This window comes from Rhinatrema bivittatum, chromosome 3 (assembly GCF_901001135.1).
Source record: "Rhinatrema bivittatum chromosome 3, aRhiBiv1.1, whole genome shotgun sequence".
In the NCBI taxonomy this organism is placed as follows: Eukaryota; Metazoa; Chordata; class Amphibia; order Gymnophiona; family Rhinatrematidae; genus Rhinatrema; species Rhinatrema bivittatum.
The window spans coordinates 5245551-5263794 of NC_042617.1; the positions used below are offsets into that span (position 1 = coordinate 5245551).

Sequence of the window (18244 nt, forward strand, 5' to 3'; positions counted from 1 at the left end):
AAGTTGTCCACAGAGGCCTTAGACCTCATTTGAGCCAGGTAGTGCAGGCCCCCAGTTGGATCTGATGGATTCGTACAGCAATGCCAAGGCAGCTTGATTCTTCAGTCGCAGGCGAGAGGTTGGATCTGAGGAGATGGACGCTCTAGTGCTTCCTTGGCCAATGGAGAGCCTAATTTGCGTTGGCTCTCGTCTGCTGGCCAACGAGAAGCTGCGTAATTTTAACACACAGCGGCACACGGGAATTGTGGTTCTGGTAGCATCAGAGTGGCCATGCCGTCCATGGTTTGTGGATGTAGTTCATCTCACAATAGATGGCCCCATCAGATTGACTCATCTGCAGGGGTTAATTCAGCAAGGGCCCATTTTCTCAGATCGGGCGGATTGCTATTGTTTCGCAGCTTGGGTTTTGAGAGGAGGCACTTATGATTGAAAGGGTACTCAGAGTTGTTGATTGGTATATTGCTTCAGGCTAGCAGGCCTTCCACTTCTCTTGCCTATGTCTGGGTATGGAGAGTGTTTGAGTACTTGTGTTTGGAGGAAGGTCTGGAGCAGTGGTTCTCAACCTTTCTAATGCCGTGACCCCGTAATACAGTTCCTCATGTTGCGGTGACCCCTCGCCCTGCCCTCGCCCCGCAAGGGCGGGGCTTTGGTCATATGGGGGCGGGGTTATGGATGGGGTTGGATTTTAGTGCATACTTATTTATTATGACATTTATAAACAGAACCACCATTCCTCATAAAACAATAAAATTAAGAAACATAAAGCATCAGTTATAATAGTAAAACCATACTAATAAAAGAATATTTTAAAATTACTGATAAATAGAATTTCTATTAATTAAAATCATATACATTTTTATAATTTCCCAAACACCAATAATATTTCAAAACAGCACATATATCAAATAACACACAATAATTAAAACTAAGGATTTTAAAAAGCCCCTGCTGTCCATACATGGGAGCTCTTGATTTCCAGTCACCCTGATATTGTCAAGGATTAGGAGGTTATCCTCTCTCTCTCACACATACACTCACATGCCCATTCTCTCTCACACATACACTGTCACATACATACACATTCATGCTCTTATACCCACCATAACCTCTCACTCTCACAGACACTGACACACTCTCAGGGTGTAAGACACTCTCCCCCCCCCCCCTCACACACACTCTTACTCCCCTGGATTTTCTCATACACACTCATGCTCTCACTCTTACTGGCTCCCTCACAACCTCAGAGCCTCTCAGATAAAACTCTATGCAGCAGAAATAATGCTGAATGTTGAGAATTGTGTTATGCAGACTAATCTGGAAAATGCACTAATTTCTACATGAGTCATAATGAATCAGTCCTCAGCTGCAGGCTTCAATTGATTATCCTGGCTCCCTTTAATTTAATGTTTGCCAAATACAGTTCATGTGTAACAGCAATCCTAATTCTCCACCAGATCAAGCTGATTTCACATCCCACTTCATACTTTGTCACCTCCAGCTGAGGCAAACAATTAATCTAATTACTGCCACTGCTGCCACGTGGCTATTGGGGAGGTGCTGATTGCTACTACTGGCACTGAAGCCCATTCTGCTGCCTCCTCTGTGCAGGCCCCATGGACTTCCAGTTCCTCCATGCTGATCTCGTACATTGTGAGATCCGCCATAGAGAAAGTGCTACTCTAGCACATTCCCAAAGATTACATGTACCAATCAGTAAAAAGTAATTTTTTTTTTTTTTTACATCTGCTTCCCTTTATTTTTTTGCCATTTCCTTTTATATTGCCTTTTTTTCTGTTTCTTTTCTCTCCACCTGTCTTCTTCCCTCAAACACACAGTCAGGTTCTCATTCTCACATGCATTTCTCTCTCAAACACACATACACACACAGGATCTCACTGTCACATGCTCTTTCTGTCATGCAATCATTCATACACACAGTCTCTCACTGGCACATGCTGTCTCTTTCACACACACAGAGGCTCTCACATGCTGTCTCTGCAAACACAGTCTCTCAATTCACTCTCACACACAATCTCTCAACTCATCTCATACTCGCACACACCTCTCTCACCTCTGGGCCTCTTCTTTACGGGTTACCACAGGATGGGCTCTGCAGCGGCCCTAGTCTTCCCGGCCCCGCTGCTCCTCTTCTGCACGCGGCTGACGCGCCTCCTCCTTCCTGCCCGTGCGGCTCCGGCAACATTTGTCTTCCGGGGCAGGGCGGGCAGGAAGTAAGTAGGAGGAGCACCGCGACGCGCTCCCTTTTGGGGTTGGAGGAGGCAGGTCTCCAGCTTCGCGCCGCGGACCGGCAAAAAACCCCAACGGCCCGGTACTGGTCTGCGGACCGGGCCCTTGGGGTCGGTCCGCAGATCAGTTTTGGTCGAACGACCAAAACACAGGCGACCCCTGTGTTTTGGTCGTTCGACCCCCGCCGGGGTCGCGACCCACAGGTTGAGAACCGCTGGTCTGGAGCCTTTGCGAATGTACATTCCTCAGATTTTAGCCTTTTTGCAACAGGGCTTAGCAAAGGCACTGGCCTACTATTCGCGCTGGGTGCAGGTGGCTGCCTTAGAACGTTTAAGAGGTAAGCTGTAGAGGACGCTTTTGGCCTCGCATACAAACGTCATACGTTTTCTGAAGGGGGTGAAGCATTTGCGTCCCCAGTTTGTAGGATTTTTTTGTTGTCGAGTCTTGACTTGGTTATGCGGGTTTTTTGTGGATCTCCATTTGAGTCCTTTGCAACGGGCACCTTATAAAGGACCTTACCCTGAAGTCTGTTTTTGTGGTGGTGATTTGTTTGGCCAGGTGGATTTTGAAGCTTCAAGCTTTGTCCTGTAGAGACCCTTTCCTGCGGATTATGGAGAATGGGGAGGATTGTGTATGTTACCATCATTATTACTGAAGGTCATCTCCTTGTTTCATCTCAAACAGGCTGTGGAGCTTCCTGCGAGGGAGCTTCACTTATTACATGTTTGTCGGACTCTGTTGCAGTACCTTAAAGTCACTAACATTTTTTGACATTCAGATCATCTGTTTGTTTTGTTCAGCGGAGTAAAGAAAGGAAGTAAAGTGTCTAAAGCCACAGTTGCTCATTGGTTGAAGGAAACTATTTTTTTTAACTTATTTTTGTAAAGGCTGGACTTTTCCAGAGGGGTTGCGTGTGGACTATACTAGGGAGTAAGCGGCCTCCTGGGCTGTGTGTCATCTGGTGTCACCACAGAAAATCTGGTCTTCGCTTCACACTTGTACCAAACATTGGATGTTTGTTTGCCGGAGGAATCTACGTTTGGGGAGTGTGTGTTACAAGTGGATCTTTCGGGTTCCCGTCCTGTGGAGGGGAGCTTGGGTACATCCCACTTTTCTGGACTGATCTGGAGTATGAACAGGAAAGGGGAATTTTTGTTTTTACCTGTTCATGTTCATTCCTGGAGTACCACATATCAGTCCAGAAGCCCGTCTCCTTGATTTCGAAAGACCATTATTGATTCAGTATGTTTATAATGCAGAACTTGCTATATATATATGTTGAACTTTTAGGACTGAAAGATTTTGGTCCCTTTGTTAAATGTCAGGGCTCCAGTTCAGGGGGCTCCAACCCATTGTTCTCTGTTTGTTCTGGAGGAGAGAGCTGATTTGAGTTTGGAGGGTTTCACTTTGTTGTGTCTTGGGTACAGATCAATACTGAGGGACTGCAGGTGGTACTTTCAGTTAAGTAGCAGTGCCTGAAAAGTTTTCTGCCTCCATCTGCTGGTAGGGATGCAAAATCCACTTGTCTGGACTGATCTTTGGTATTCTAGGAACGAAAATTAGCAGGTAAGAACCAATTTTCCTTTGCAACTTATGCATCTGACTGTGAAGTCAAGACAGATGGCCCCCAACTGCTACACTCCTACTTGTTGGCTATGCTGTCCATTCAGCTTAGATGCTGGCATTCTATTTTCTGCAGTTACTGCAGCTCTCTTCCTATGCATTCCTTCTCTTCCCCTCTTCTTCACCACCAGCCACATCCATTGCTGGTGCTACTGTATGTCCTGGAAACATCTATCACTGACACTGCTGTATCTCTTAGCTTCGCATCTGTAAGAAAACATTATAACCTGTACTTTTTCATTTCTCGCAGGCCCATGCTAGCTGTCGTGTTTCAGTGGCCGTGTTGAACACTCTGGCTGGTTACATTGACTGGGTGGCTATGCTCCATATCACAGCAGATAAGTGTAAGCTGCTGGAGATGCTCTGCCTTCTGCTTAATGAGGTGGAGCTGCAGGTGGAAGCTGCTGAGTGTTTACTGATCGCTGTCAGCAGAAAGGTGAGAATTACCACTTTTTCATATGTCACTTTATCCAGTTTATATTTAGTTCATTTTGCAAGTCATTGCTCTATTTATAGAATATTTGTATTTAAGACTGTAGTCATCATATTGTCTAGTAGTTATATACAGAATCATTAAAGTCATGGCATGGCCCAATAATTTTTTAAATTTTATTTAATTTAGTTCAGGTCTTTTCATTGGTAGCTCAAGGTAAGTTACATTCAGGTACTGTTAGTATTTTCTGGCCTCACAGGGCTTAAAATTTATTTATTTATTTATTTAAAAACTTTTATATACCGGTATTAGTATGCATACATCATACCGGTTTACAATGTAACTTTAAAGGTAGAAATTACAATGAACAGGGAGGGCGAACAAGGAGGAGTATACAAAGAGCAGGAGGTGGAGGAATTAAAGCAATAAATAAAAACTGCAACGGACTATTTACAGGAATATACAAGGCGTAGGCGAGATACTTGCAGAAGTCGGTGTACTTAATCAGGGTAGGCTTGTCGGAAGAGCCATGTTTTAAGTTTTTTTCTGAACTTGGCGTAACATGGCTCTAGCCTGAGAGTGGTAGGGAGGGCGTTCCATTGTTTAGGGCCTGCAATGGATAGTGCACGGTCCCTAGTAGAGGAGAGGTGGGCTTTTTTCAAAGGGGGAATGGAGAGGGTGCCTTTGTTGACAGTGCGAGTGGGTCGTTCAGTGCGTATAGGACGAAAGGGTTCATCCAACCAATTGGAATTGTGCGAGTGGGATGGACTTGTGCACTATGGTTAGAATTTTGAAGAGAATTCGGGATGCGATGGGGAGCCAGTGGAGTTCTTTGAGTATTGGGGTAATGTGATCAGCTTTCCTTGAGTTGGTGATGACCCTGGCGATGGCATTCTGGAGCATTTGTAAGGGCTTGGTGGTGGAGGAGGGTAGGCCAAGGAAGAGGGCATTACAGTAGTCCAGCTTTGAGGAAAGGGTGGCTTGGATGACGGTGCGGAAGTCATGATAGTGGAGGAGGGGTCTGAGTTTCTTCAGGATGTGAAGCTTGAAGAAACCTTCTTTGAGGATGGAGTTGATCTGTTTTTTGAGATTGAGTTGTTGATCTATGATAACCCCAAGGTCTCTTACTGTGGGTTGGGGTGTTATGACGTTGAAAGCTGGATCGTTGGAGATCGGTGGTTTGGGAGGGAGGTGAGGAGAGATAAGGAGCAGCTCTGTTTTGGAGGAGTTTAGAGCGAGGTGGATGTTGGTGAGGAAGTCATTGATGTTGGCAAGACATGTGTTCCAGAAGGCAAGGGCATCTGAGAGAGAGTTGTGAATGGGAATGACGATTTGAACGTCATCTGCATAGAGGTAGAATTTGAGGCCGAGGTCTGTGAGGAGCTGACATAGAGGTGTGAGATAAATGTTGAAAAGGGTGGAGGAGAGGGAGGAGCCTTGTGGGACACCTTGAGATAAGGGATAGAGTGTGGAGTTGGCGTTTCCTATCTTGACGGAGAACTTTCTGTTAGATAAGTAGGATTTAAACCATAGTAGGGCTAGGCCTGAGATGCCTATTTCGGATAGCCGGTTGATGAGGAGGTTATGGTTGATGGTATCAAAGGCAGCTGAGATGTCGAGTAGGGCGAGGAGGTAACAGTTGCCTCGGTCCATGCCTATGAGTAAGTGGTCCGTGAGGGAGAGCAGGAGGGTTTCTGTATTGAGGTATTTACGGAAGCCGTATTGGGCTGGATGCAGAATGTTGTTGCTTTCTAAATATTCTGTAAGTTGGATGTTTACAATCTTTTCCATAATTTTGGATAGGAAGGGCAGGTTAGAGATAGGGCGGAAGTTAGCGGGGTCTTTAGGGTCTAGTGTTGGTTTTTTTAGGAGGGGCTTGACAATAGCTTGTTTAAGAGCATCTGGGACAGAGCCTGAAGAGAGGGAGGAGTTTATGATGTCTGCGATAGGTTTGGATATAGTGTTCGGGATGGAGAGGAGGGATTTTGTGGGAATGGTGTCTGAAGGGTGGGAAGCTGGTTTGAGTTTTCTGAGAATAGATTCCACTTCTTTAGCGGAAGTCAGGTCAAGGGTTTGGAGGGTGGGTGAGGTGGGGGAAGGTTGGAGGGAGGGGGAAGGGGAGGTGGATGGAGAAGGGTGTTGAAATCTGCGGAGGATGTTGGTGATTTTTGTGAGGAAATACTGGGCGATTTCTTCGCTCTTAGTGGAGGCATCATTCTCAGGGATAGTGGGCTGAGAGGATTTGGTGAGGTTGGCAACATAATTGAAAAGGGCTTTCGGGTTGTACATGTATTGGTGGATCTTAGCTGAAAAGTAGTCTCTTTTTGTTTTGAGGGTGGTTATTCTATATTGGTGAAGGGTAGTTTTGAAACTTGAGGCGAGTTGGGGTGAGGGGGCTTTACGCCAGTTTCTCTCACGCTGCCTGAGGGTATTTTTTAGGGATCTTAGTTCAGTCGTGTACCAGGGTTGATGATTTTTTGTGGGTTGGGTAATGTTACGTCTGGAGATGGGGCATAGTTTGTCAGCAATTTCAAGAGTCATGCTGAGCCAGGATTTGATGGCAGTCTCTGGACTGGAGCAGTCAAGGCTAGTGGATGTGTTGGAAATGGCAAGAGCCAGTTCATCTCCAGAGCAGGGTTTCCTGAAGGTGAAGGTGGTGTTGTTTGAGGGAGTGGGGGTAGTAGGGAAGTTAAGGGGGAGGAGGGCTTTTATGAGGAAGTGGTCGGACCAAGGTACAGGGGAGCAGGTGGGGGGGTGGGATGGTAGGAAGCAGTGGTTGATGAATATAAGGTCAAGGGAGTGACCAGCTTGGTGCGTGGGGGAGGCAACAATTTGTCTAAGGCCTAGAGCTTGGAGTGCAGTAAGGAATGCCTCACAAGAAGGGGTAAGGGGGGTGGCATCGACATGGAGGTTGAAGTCTCCTAGTATGATGGAAGGGATTTCAATGTTTATGTTGGCAGATAAGAATTCAATTAAGGGGGAGGGGTCCCGTTCGATGGATCCAGGAGGGGCATAAATGAGACAGATTTGCAGTGAGGGGGCTTTGAAGAGGCCAATTTCTAGCTTGGAGGGTGATGTGGTGTGGGAGAGTTTGAGATTAAGGTGTTTCTTGAAGGCTAGGAGGATGCCACCTCCTCTTTTCTTGGGTCTTGGAATGGATAGGAATTCGTAGGATTGTGTAGGTAGCTGGTTCAGGAGGACAATGTCTGTTTCTTTGAGCCAGGTTTCCGTGATGGCACAGATGTCTGGCTTGGTGTCAGTGAGGAGGTCATTTAGGATGGGGGTTTTTTTGGAGAGTGATTGGGCGTTGAACAGAATGATGGAGAGGGTAGTGAGTCCAAGGAATTGGTTGAGGGGGGTAGTGAGGATAGGGAGGAGGGATTTGTAGGGGGGGGGTGGGACGGGGGGGGCTGGGAATGGGGGAGTCTGTTGTGGGGGAGGTGGATGCGGTTGATGTGTTGTGTGGTCATAGTGGGTGAGTAGGCAAAGGAGGAGGGAGGGAGAGGGGGGTAGGTAAAAAGGAAACTGAGAGGATATAGGGTAGTACAAGGCGGGGATTAAGGTATCAAGGAGTTAAACTGAGAGAAGGGCACTGAGGGAAGGGCACAAAGCTGATTAGGTAGGGTAAGAGGTGTAAATAGTGTACCATGCAGGTTATACAGCTTAGATAACATGCACAAATAACAGAATAGAGCAATTTAAGGTGTTAGGGGGAGTAGTCCAGTGGCTGGGAGGCAGGCTCATGAGCACCTGTGAGAGGTGAGATAGGCACTTTGAGGAGGTGCCCACTCACTCGGAGGTCCTGGAGCTGGATGGGTCTTGGCTGAGAGGCTGGCAAGTGAGCAGCGATACCTCAGGTCAAAAGGGACTGCTGGGTGTGAAGGAGGTCCGTGTAGTACTTTAGGGTCTTCCAGGGTCCTTCAGGGCGGTCCGAAGTGGCTGCCCGAAGGGGCGCTCAAAGGGGCAGGCCCCTTTGTCGCGCTCCTTCGGCGCGTGACGCTAGGCGCGTGACGCTTGACCAGGTTAGATTTTTATAGATGACTCTTTTCTGTGTCGCTCAAAAGTGATGTCATCAATATGGGTCTTAGCATCCAGCACAGAGATTTAAAAGCGGAGTCGTTAGAAGCAGGGCAGTCTTCCAGCTGGGGGAGGGGTCAACAGCCACGAGGTGGAGGAGGAGGAGAGGGTCCAATGGAGGGCTGGGTGCAGGAAACAGCTCAATCCAAGCCCTGGATCCTGGCTTGCAGAGCAGAGAAAAGAAAGGCAAGTACCTGTACGGAGATTTAAAAGCACATTCGTTAGAAGCAGGGCAGTCTTCCAGCTGGGGGAGGGGTCAACAGCCACGAGGTGGTGGAGGAGGAGGAGAGGGTCCAATGGAGGGCTGGGTGCAGGAAACAGCTCAATCCAAGCCCTGGATCCTGGCTTGCAGAGCAGAGAAAAGAAAGGCAAGTACCTGTACGGAGATTTAAAAGCACATTCGTTAGAAGCAGGGCAGTCTTCCAGCTGGGGGAGGGGTCAACAGCCACGAGGTGGAGGAGGAGGAGAGGGTCCAATGGAGGGCTGGGTGCAGGAAACAGCTCAATCCAAGCCCTGGATCCTGGCTTGCAGAGAAAAGAAAGGCAAGTACCTGTACGGAGATTTAAAAGCACATTCGTTAGAAGCAGGGCAGTCTTCCAGCTGGGGGAGGGGTCAACAGCCACGAGGTGGAGGAGGAGGAGAGGGTCCAATGGAGGGCTGGGTGCAGGAAACAGCTCAATCCAAGCCCTGGATCCTGGCTTGCAGAGCAGAGAAAATCATAGTTCCTTTAAGCCTACACATGAGCGATTGCTCATACATTTTGGATCATGGTTCACAGATTTTATATGGTCGCTCACATAAATTTTTCTTTGTGCTATATAAAGAAATGTAGCGCTAATACTAGTGCTCAAAAATTGTTGTTCCTGTTTATACCCCAGATCAGCTCAGACAAGTGGGTTTTGCATCCCTACCAGCAGATGGATGCAGAAAATAAATTTTTCAGGCACTGCTTCTTAACAGAGAGTGCCACCTGCAGTCCCTTAGTATTCCTCTGCTCCAGCAGATGGGAGAGGTGCAAACCTGCAGTTTAATTTAAAAAAAAAAAAAAAAGCTAGTGAAGAATGGTGCTTGCTGAGGTGTTAGGTTCCTTCATGAGCTATCCTTCAGGTAGAGCAGAGCGAGCGGGGTGTTGGAGATCACAGATCTGGCTCGGCCACCGTCTTCCAGAGAAAGGGAAAACCAAGAGTCCTGGTTCCCTCTCTCCTTCTGAGACCTTCTCACCTCTAGCCAACCGCCAGGAACAGCCAGAAGCAGGGAAAAGTATTTCTCATAGGACAAGCAGGATGGTAGTCCTCCTTTTTCCTTCCACGGGGCTCCAGCGGTGAACTTGGCCTGCGCGTTCGGCGCTGAAGCCCGTCGGGGTAAGGCCTCCTGTTCCGCTCACCCCGATCGGGCTCCCTCGCCGATCGCCGGCCCTTCTCTTCAGCTGCTCACCTACCTGAAAGGACGCGATCCTCCGCCTCCAGCCGGCCTCGATCGGAGCCGCGAACCCCTGCCTCCAGCCGGCCTCGACCCGGACCACGAGCCCACGCCACCAGCAGGCCCCGAGCCGAGCCGCGAGCCTTCGCCCCGAACCGCCCACAAAAACGTCGCGGCGGTGACGTCAGAGGTGCGACCGGCGGGGTATTTAAACTACCACTCTCCCTGGCGTCGCGCGCCGGGCGTCGAGCGCGACAAAGGGGCCTGCCCCTTTGTTTCGCCCCTTCGTGTCGACCCTCGCTTCCCCGAGCAGTTTCACACCAATATTACACTAGAGCTCAACCAGCGTCCAACATGCTCACGTCCTTCCAGCTCTCCTCTTTCAAGCAACCACCCAGCGCCCTTACAGCGCCCTCTAAGTAATCAACCTTCCTGCGCCCTCTCAGCAAGCACTCAGCAAGCAACCATACTGCGCCCGCTCAGCAAGCAACCAGTCTGCGCCCTCTCAGCAAGCAACCAGCCTGCGCCCTCTCAGCAAGCAACCAGCCTGCGCCCTCTCAGCAAGCATCCAGCCTGCGCCCTCCCATCAAGCATCCAGCCTGCGCCCTCTCAGCAAGCACTCAGCAAGCAACCAGTCTGCGCCCTCTCAGCAAGCAACCAGCCTGCGCCCTCTCAGCAAGCAACCAGCCTGCGCCCTCTCAGCAAGCATCCAGCCTGCGCCCTCCCATCAAGCATCCAGCCTGCGCCCTCCAGCAAGCATCCAGCCTGCGCCCTCGCAGCAAGCATCCAGCCTGCGCCCTCGCAGCAAGCACTCAGCAAACAAACTCAGCAAGCACTCAGCAAGCAATCTCAGCAAGCAACCAGTCTGCGCCCTTTCAGCAAGCAACCAGCCTGCGCCCTCTCAGCAAGCATCCAGCCTGCGCCCTCTCAGCAAGCACTCAGCAAGCAACCATACTGCGCCCTCGCAGTAAGCACTCAGCAAGCAAACTCAGCAAGCACTCAGCAAGCAAACTCAGCAAGCAACCAGCCTGCGCCCTCTCAGCAAGCAACCAGTCTGCGCCCTCTCAGCAAGCAACCAGTCTGCGCCCTCTCAGCAAGCAACCAGTCTACGCCCTCTCAGCAAGCAAACTCAGCAAGCAACCAGTCTGCGCCCTCTCAGCAAGCAACCAGTCTACGCCCTTTCAGCAAGCTACCAGTCTGCGCCCTCACAGCAAGCAACCAGTCTGCGCCCTCTCAGCAAGCAACCAGTCTACGCCTTTTCAGCAAGCAACCAGTCTGCGCCCATTTAGCAAGCATCCTTCCAGCGTTCTTTCAGAGCACTAACCAACCAATTATTCATCTCCTAATCTCAGCCTATCCTCCCATCTGCCATCCGCCTACACTCTGCGCCAGCCGGCTAACCTCCCACAATGTCTCTTGCTCTTCCAATACCAATCTTACAACACCGCCTCCTATCTAAAAGAACATCTACCAGACGAGCCCCTCACAATAACTTAAAAACCCTCACCCCTATCTTGATCACACCAATTACCCAGCTTCTTGGCCTCTCCCTCTTTTCACTCTCTCTTTTCAATGCACAATCTCTAACGAAGAAATCCCTAATTTTCAATGATTATCTCACCGACGCCAAGCCAGATATCTGTGCAGTAACCGAAACATGGCTTAAGCCCTCAGATACAGCTTTAATAAACCAACTACCTACACAAACCTATGACTTCTTCTCACTCCCGAGACTGAAAAAAAGAGGAGGGGGCATCCTTCTGGCTACCAAAAAAAGCCTTAACTTCTCCCAACATCCTTTCAGCTCTAACTCAAAACTGGAAGTCGGCTTCTTCACCTCACAACATCTTCAAATCCTTCTTGTCTACGCCCCCCCGGGACTCCTAGAAGCAGATGTCTCCCCCCTCCTTGAAATCACCACCATGCTCATCAACCTGGATACTCCAACAATCATTTTAGGAGATTTCAATCTGCACATAGACAATCCCTCACCATCTAACAGCTGCGTAACACTCATCACAGCCCTGTCTGCTATGGGATTCCAACAACTAGTCAACGAACCCACACACAAAGCGGGTCACACTCTGGACTTGATTTTCGTCAACAAGGGCATTACGACTACATCCAATTTGAAGAACAAAAAGGTTCCATGGTCAGACCACACTCTCATCTCTACCTCATTCACGCTGGAAAAATCCAACACTCCCTACTCCCCCTCTCCTTCATTCCACTACAAGAGGCGATGCTCACCAGAAGACCTTAACAACCAATTGGTCTCACAGCTACCCCTATTAGACCTCACCAACCCGAACACTGCCATTCGCTCCTGGAACAACATAACAGAAAACATAGCCAACAAGCTCTGTCCTTCAACTACAAAAAGATCTCACACCAATGCATCCAACAGACAACCGTGGTTCACTAATGAACTCAGAAAACTAAAACAAAGCTTAAGAAAAAAAGAAGCGACTTGGCGCAAAACCCCTTGTGACATCACCATTTTTTCATACAAATCCACACTTTACCAGTACAAATCTCTCACCTCAAAATCAAAAAAAGACTATTATGCATCTAAGATTCACAACCTGGTTTTTGACGCCAAAGCCCTCTTCGCTTATGTCTCCAGCCTCACTCAAACCATTCCGCGAGAAATCCCAGGCAACATGGCACAATCCAAAGCGGAAGAACTCGCTCAGTTTTTCCAAAATAAAATCACCAATCTCTTAACACAACTGCCTTCCAATACAGCCGACCTCCAGACATATCAACAACCTGCCCACAAAAACGTCAGCTTAAACACCTTTGAACCCGTCTCTTCCACGGAGATACAAACCATCCTGAGAAGAATGAAACCTTCATCTCATCCTGCAGACCACATCCCCTCCAAACTTCTTCTATCTATTCCAGACACAATAGCCACTTCATTGAAAAATATCATCAACTGCTCTCTAGCCCAAGGAACCTTCCCAGATGATCTTAAAATGGCCTCAATCTCACTGCTCCTAAAGAAACCCAACCTAGACCCGAAGGACCCTAACAACTTCCGCCCCATAGCTAACCTCCCATTCATCGCCAAGATCATGGAAAAACTAGTGAACTCTCAACTCTCAGATTTCATCGAAGACAACAATCTTCTCTTCATCCCACAACACGGCTTCCGTAAAAATCGAGGCACAGAATCCCTCCTCACTTCGTTGACAGACCATATCTTACTGGGCCTCGACAAAGGAAACTCTTTTCTATTGATCTTGTTAGACCTATCAGCAGCGTTCGACACGGTCAACCACACCATCCTCTTAAACCAGTTATCGTCCATAGGAATCTGCGGCACCGTCCTATCTTGGTTCAAAACCTTTCTCAACAACAGAGGTTACAAAGTTAAACTCCAAAACAAGGAATCCTCAAGATTTGACTCTGCCATAGGAGTCCCACAAGGTTCTTCATTATCTCCGACTCTATTCAGTATTTACCTGCTTCCTCTTTGCCAACTTCTCACTGACCTCAATCTAAAGTACTTCCTATACGCAGATGATATTCAAATCATCATCCCCGTCAAAGACACATACTCTAAAACTCTTGACTACTGGGAATCATGCCACCAAAAAATCAAACAACTTCTCAACAGCCTTCACCTCATCTTAAATTCCTCCAAGACAGAAATCCTACTCATCTCTCCCGAGAACAATACACCTAACATTACTCTTCCCACCAACCTACCTACTGCACAAGTTAGAGACTTAGGAGTGTTATTGGACAACCGGCTAAACTTCAAGGCACACATCAACAAAACAACCAAAGACTGCTTCTATAAACTCCAGGTTTTGAAAAGGATAAGACCTCTCTTCCATGCTCAAGACTTCAGAACGATCATCCAGGCAGTCATTTTTTCAAAATTAGACTATTGCAACTCCCTATTGCTAGGTCTGCCTTCTTCCTATTCCAAACCATTACAGATGGTGCAAAATTCAGCAGCCCGACTACTAACTGGCACAAGAAAAAGAGACCACATATCTCCCATCCTGAAAGAGCTACATTGGCTACCCGTATACTTCCGTATCATGTACAAAACCATATGTATCATTTTCAAAACTATACATCAATGCACTTCCCTCGATCTTCAATTTCCTCTACAAGTATACAACTCGACAAGACCTACCAGAGATGTTTATAGAGGCACACTCCAAGTTCCCCCTGCAAAAACGACTAGACACATTACCCTAAGAGATCGCGCCACCTCCACAGCTGGCCCCCTTCTGTGGAATTCATTGCCCACAGATCTCAGACTGGAACCTTGCCTCCCAACTTTTAGGAAAAGACTTAAGACTTGGTTATTCAAGCAAGCTTTCCAAGACACAATTTAATGACACAATCCAAGGACACAACCCAAGGACTCCTCAAAACATTCAGCCATTAATCATGCCATTTGTACATAACTTGTAATGTGACTTGTATATCGTTTAACCATTTATTCTTTCCTTTTTCTTCCTCTTCACCAAGTTCTGCCACCCTTGTTAATTGTAACTGTACTTTCGGTCACCTGAGTTCTAGTTTGATGTATTTAATGCACTCCCGTTTCATGTAAACCAGCAAGATATGTTCTCGTGATTGCCGGTATATAAAAACCTTAAATAAATAAATAAAATAAATAAAATATGGGTGATATCACAGGATGGAGCCCAATCACGGAACACTTTTGTCAAAGTTTCTAGAACTTTGATTGGCCCCCACTGGGCATGCCCAGCATGGCACCAACCCTGCAGCCAGCAGGGGTCCCCCTTCAGTCTTCTTTTTTCCATGCAGCAGTAGCCACGCGGTTAAGGAGCTCCACAGAGATTCCTGTCAGGAATTTTCCTCATGGAATTCTTAAAGTTTCATACTCCAAAGGGGTCCCTACTTCAAATTTTTGACTCCACGGTACTCTGGTAAGTTTTTACCCGTTTTCGGTCTATTCCTGTCGAGTTTGGCTTTTGCGGCCTACTGGCCGTCGACCTTACCACGGCTCGAGTTTTTTCATGGCCATGGCGTTGGGGTTCCGTCGGTGCCCGGACTGCAATCGCACCATGTCCATAACAGACCCTCATAAGGTCTGTGTAATGTGTCTCGGAACGATGTCCTGACCTGCACCAAATGTGCCCTAATGACACCAGAATGGAGAAGATGGAACTTCTCTTCCGTGCTCAGACCCCGATGCTGTCCATTGCATCGATGTCGTCAGAACCGGCACAGTCAACTTTACGCCAGTATCGACCACCGGCCGGTGACCGTCTGGCATTGACGACTTCTCGGCCTACAACTCCCTCTACTCCCCCTCAGGACAAAGGGGATCGTAGAGACCGACATCGACAGTCTCGGACCATCGAGGGAACGAAATCATCGACCTTGCCATCGTCCGAGCCCCCGTCGAAGAAACCCTGTCCAGAAAAGGCACCAACCTTTTCGGGTACCGGGTCACCGAGGCAACCCTCACCCGAAAGGGGATTGGGAGCCGCGACTCCACCTTTAATGGTGGTCCCTCCGGCTATGCCTCTGCCTTCCAACAGAAGAAAATAGGATAATGCATAAGCATTGGCAAGTTAAATGTAAGACATTGATAAGACAGGCTAAGAGAGAATTTGAAAAGAAGTTGGCCGTAGATGCAAAAACTCACAGTAAAAACTTTAAAAAATATATCCGAAGCAGAAAGCCTGTGAGGGGGAGTCAGTTGGACCGTTAGATGATCGAGGGGTTAAAGGGGTACTTAGAGAAGATAAGGCCATCATGGAAAGATTAAATTATTTCTTTGCTTCGGTGTTTACTGAAGAGGATATTAGGGAGGTACCCGTAATGGAGAAGGTTTTCATGGGTAATGATTCAGATGGACTGAACCAAATCATGGTGAACCTAGAAGATGTGGTAGGCCTGATTGACAAACTGAAGAGTAGTAAATCACCTGGACCGGATGGTATACACCCCAGAGTTCTGAAGGAACTAAAAAATGAAATTTCAGACCTATTAGTAAAAATTTGTAACCTATCATTAAAATCATCCATTGTACCTGAAGACTGGAGGGTGGCTAATGCAATCCCAATACTTAAAAAGGTCTCCAGGGGCGATCCGGGAAACTACAGACCGATTAGCCTGGCTTCAGTGCCAGGAAAAATAGTGGAAAGTGTTCTAAACATCAAAATCACAGAATAAATAGAAAGATATGTTTTAATGAATGACTTCATCAAATGACTTATGAGGAGAGATTGAAGAATCTAAATATGTACACCCTGGAGGAAAGGAGGAACAGAGGTGAAATACAGTCTTTCAGATACTTGAAAGGTTTTAATGATCCAAAGACAATGACAAACCTTTTCCATTTGAAAAAAAATCAGCAGAACTAGGAGTCATGATTTGAAGCTCCAAGGAGGAAGACTCAGAACCAATGTCAGGAAGTATTTCTTCACGGAGAGGGTGGTGGATGCCTGGAACGCCCTTCCGGAGGAAGTGGTGAAGACTAAATGACAAGCCTTTCCCGAATCTAATAGCCAGGGGGAGATCCTACGGCAGGGAGAGAACCTACGGTAATACCCATTGAGAGACCTTTCTGCACAATGTAAATAATTTCCACTAAGGGACACCACGGCACATTGTAAATAAGCTACCTCTGTTAAGATTATATAATTCTTGTCTTTCCCTGTCTCCTTCCTTCCCAGTTTTCAATAACCTTGTTATATTGTATCTTTTTATTTCCTCGACACTGGTTAAAAGAAAGTTATTGCACCCCATGTTATATGTAAACCGGCATGATATGATTGTATCATGAATGCCAGTATAGAAAAGCTTTAAATAAATAAAAAAACAAAAAAAAAACTGTGAAGGACTTCAAAGGGGCGTGGGATAAACACTGTGGATCCATAAAGTCTAGAGGATGTGAAGGAAGAGAGGGAGGCTTGCAGGAAAGACTGCTATTACCTGGAGTTAATACCCTTATTCAATAAACATACACACGGTTAATGCGACTCCAACATTGCTCTTTGCTTCAACGGCAAGAGGAAATGTGAAAAAAAAGGATTTGTATTCACAAAAAATGCAGGGAGTAGCTTGATTGTTACAGCGGTTACTACCCCAAGCCTGATGCTTCACTTTCAGTGCATATCCAGTGTTGCTCTCTGCTTCAACGGCAGGGAGGATGAAGAAAAGATGATTTTTATATTCCGACAACAACCAACAAGGACTGAATTCCACAGTCTGGATAAAGAAATAAGCATGGGTATAGCTTGCTTGCTACGGCGGTTACTACCCCGAATCAATTAAGCCTGATACTTCACTTTCAATACATATCCTGAGAATCTCTCTGCTTCAACGGCAGGGTGAAATGAAGAAAAGTGGATTTATATTTAGATGATAACCAACAAGGACTGAATTGCACAGGCTGGGTAAACAAATAAGCTTGGGAATAGCTTGCTTATTGCGGTGGTTACTACCCCTAAGCAATTAAGCTGGATACTTCACTTAGAAGCAGTTCTAGCACTGCTCTCTACATTAATGGCGGCGGTGGAAGGGAAATAGAACTAAAAAGTTACTAAAGGCCAAGAGCAACAGATAAGTATATGAGAGAGAGAAAAAAAAAAGTGTGGAAGATTGCTGGGCAGACTGGATGGGCCATTTGGTTGTCTTCTGCCGTCATTTCTATGTTTCTATATGGAACAAAGTCAGCATGGCTTTACCCAAGGCAAGTCTTGCCTCACAAATCTGCTTCACTTTTTTTGAAGGAGTTAATAAACATGTAGATAAAGGTGAACCAGTAGATGTTGTGTACTTGGATTTTCAGAAGGCGTTTGACAAAGTTCCTCATGAGAGGCTTCTAGGAAAAGTAAAAAGTCATGGGATAGGTGGCGATGTCCTTTCGTGGATTAGAAACTGGCTAAAAGACAGGAAACAGAGAGTAGGATTAAATGGACAGTTTTCTCAGTGGAAGGGAATGGGCAGTGGAGTGCCTCGGGGATCTGTTTTGGGACCCGTACTTTTCAATATATTTATAAATGATGTGAAAAGAAATATGAGTGAGGTAAACAAATTTGCAGATGATACAAAATTATTCCGAGTAGTTAAATCACAAGCCGATTGTGATAAATTGCAGGAAGACCTTGTGAGACTGGAAAATTGGGCATCGAAATGGCAGATGAAATTTAACGTGGATAAGTGCAAGGTGATGCATATAGGGAAAAATAACCCATGCTATAGTTACACGATGTTGGGTTCCATATTAGGTGCTACAACCCTAGAAAGAGATCTAGGTGTCATAGTGGATAACACATTGAAATTGTCGGTTGTGTGCTGCGGCAGTCAAAAAAGCAAACAGAATGTTGGGAATTATTAGGAAGGGAATGGTGAATAAAACGGAAAATGTCATAATGCCTCTGTATCGCTCCATGGTGAGACCGCACCTTGAATACTGTGTACAATTCTGGTCGCCGC

At 46.9% G+C, this 18244-nt stretch overlaps 1 protein-coding gene across 2 annotated transcripts in view; it reads left to right on the top strand.

Moving 5' to 3' along the window:
* XPO5 (exportin 5) overlaps positions 1-18244 on the top strand; it is a 404361-nt gene that overhangs the window by 48348 nt on the left and 337769 nt on the right. For both annotated transcript variants that reach the window (XM_029592834.1, XM_029592835.1), the window contains one exon: positions 4121-4306. In XM_029592834.1, coding sequence (XP_029448694.1) covers positions 4121-4306 — 186 coding nt within the window. The remainder of the gene's footprint in view (positions 1-4120; positions 4307-18244) is intronic.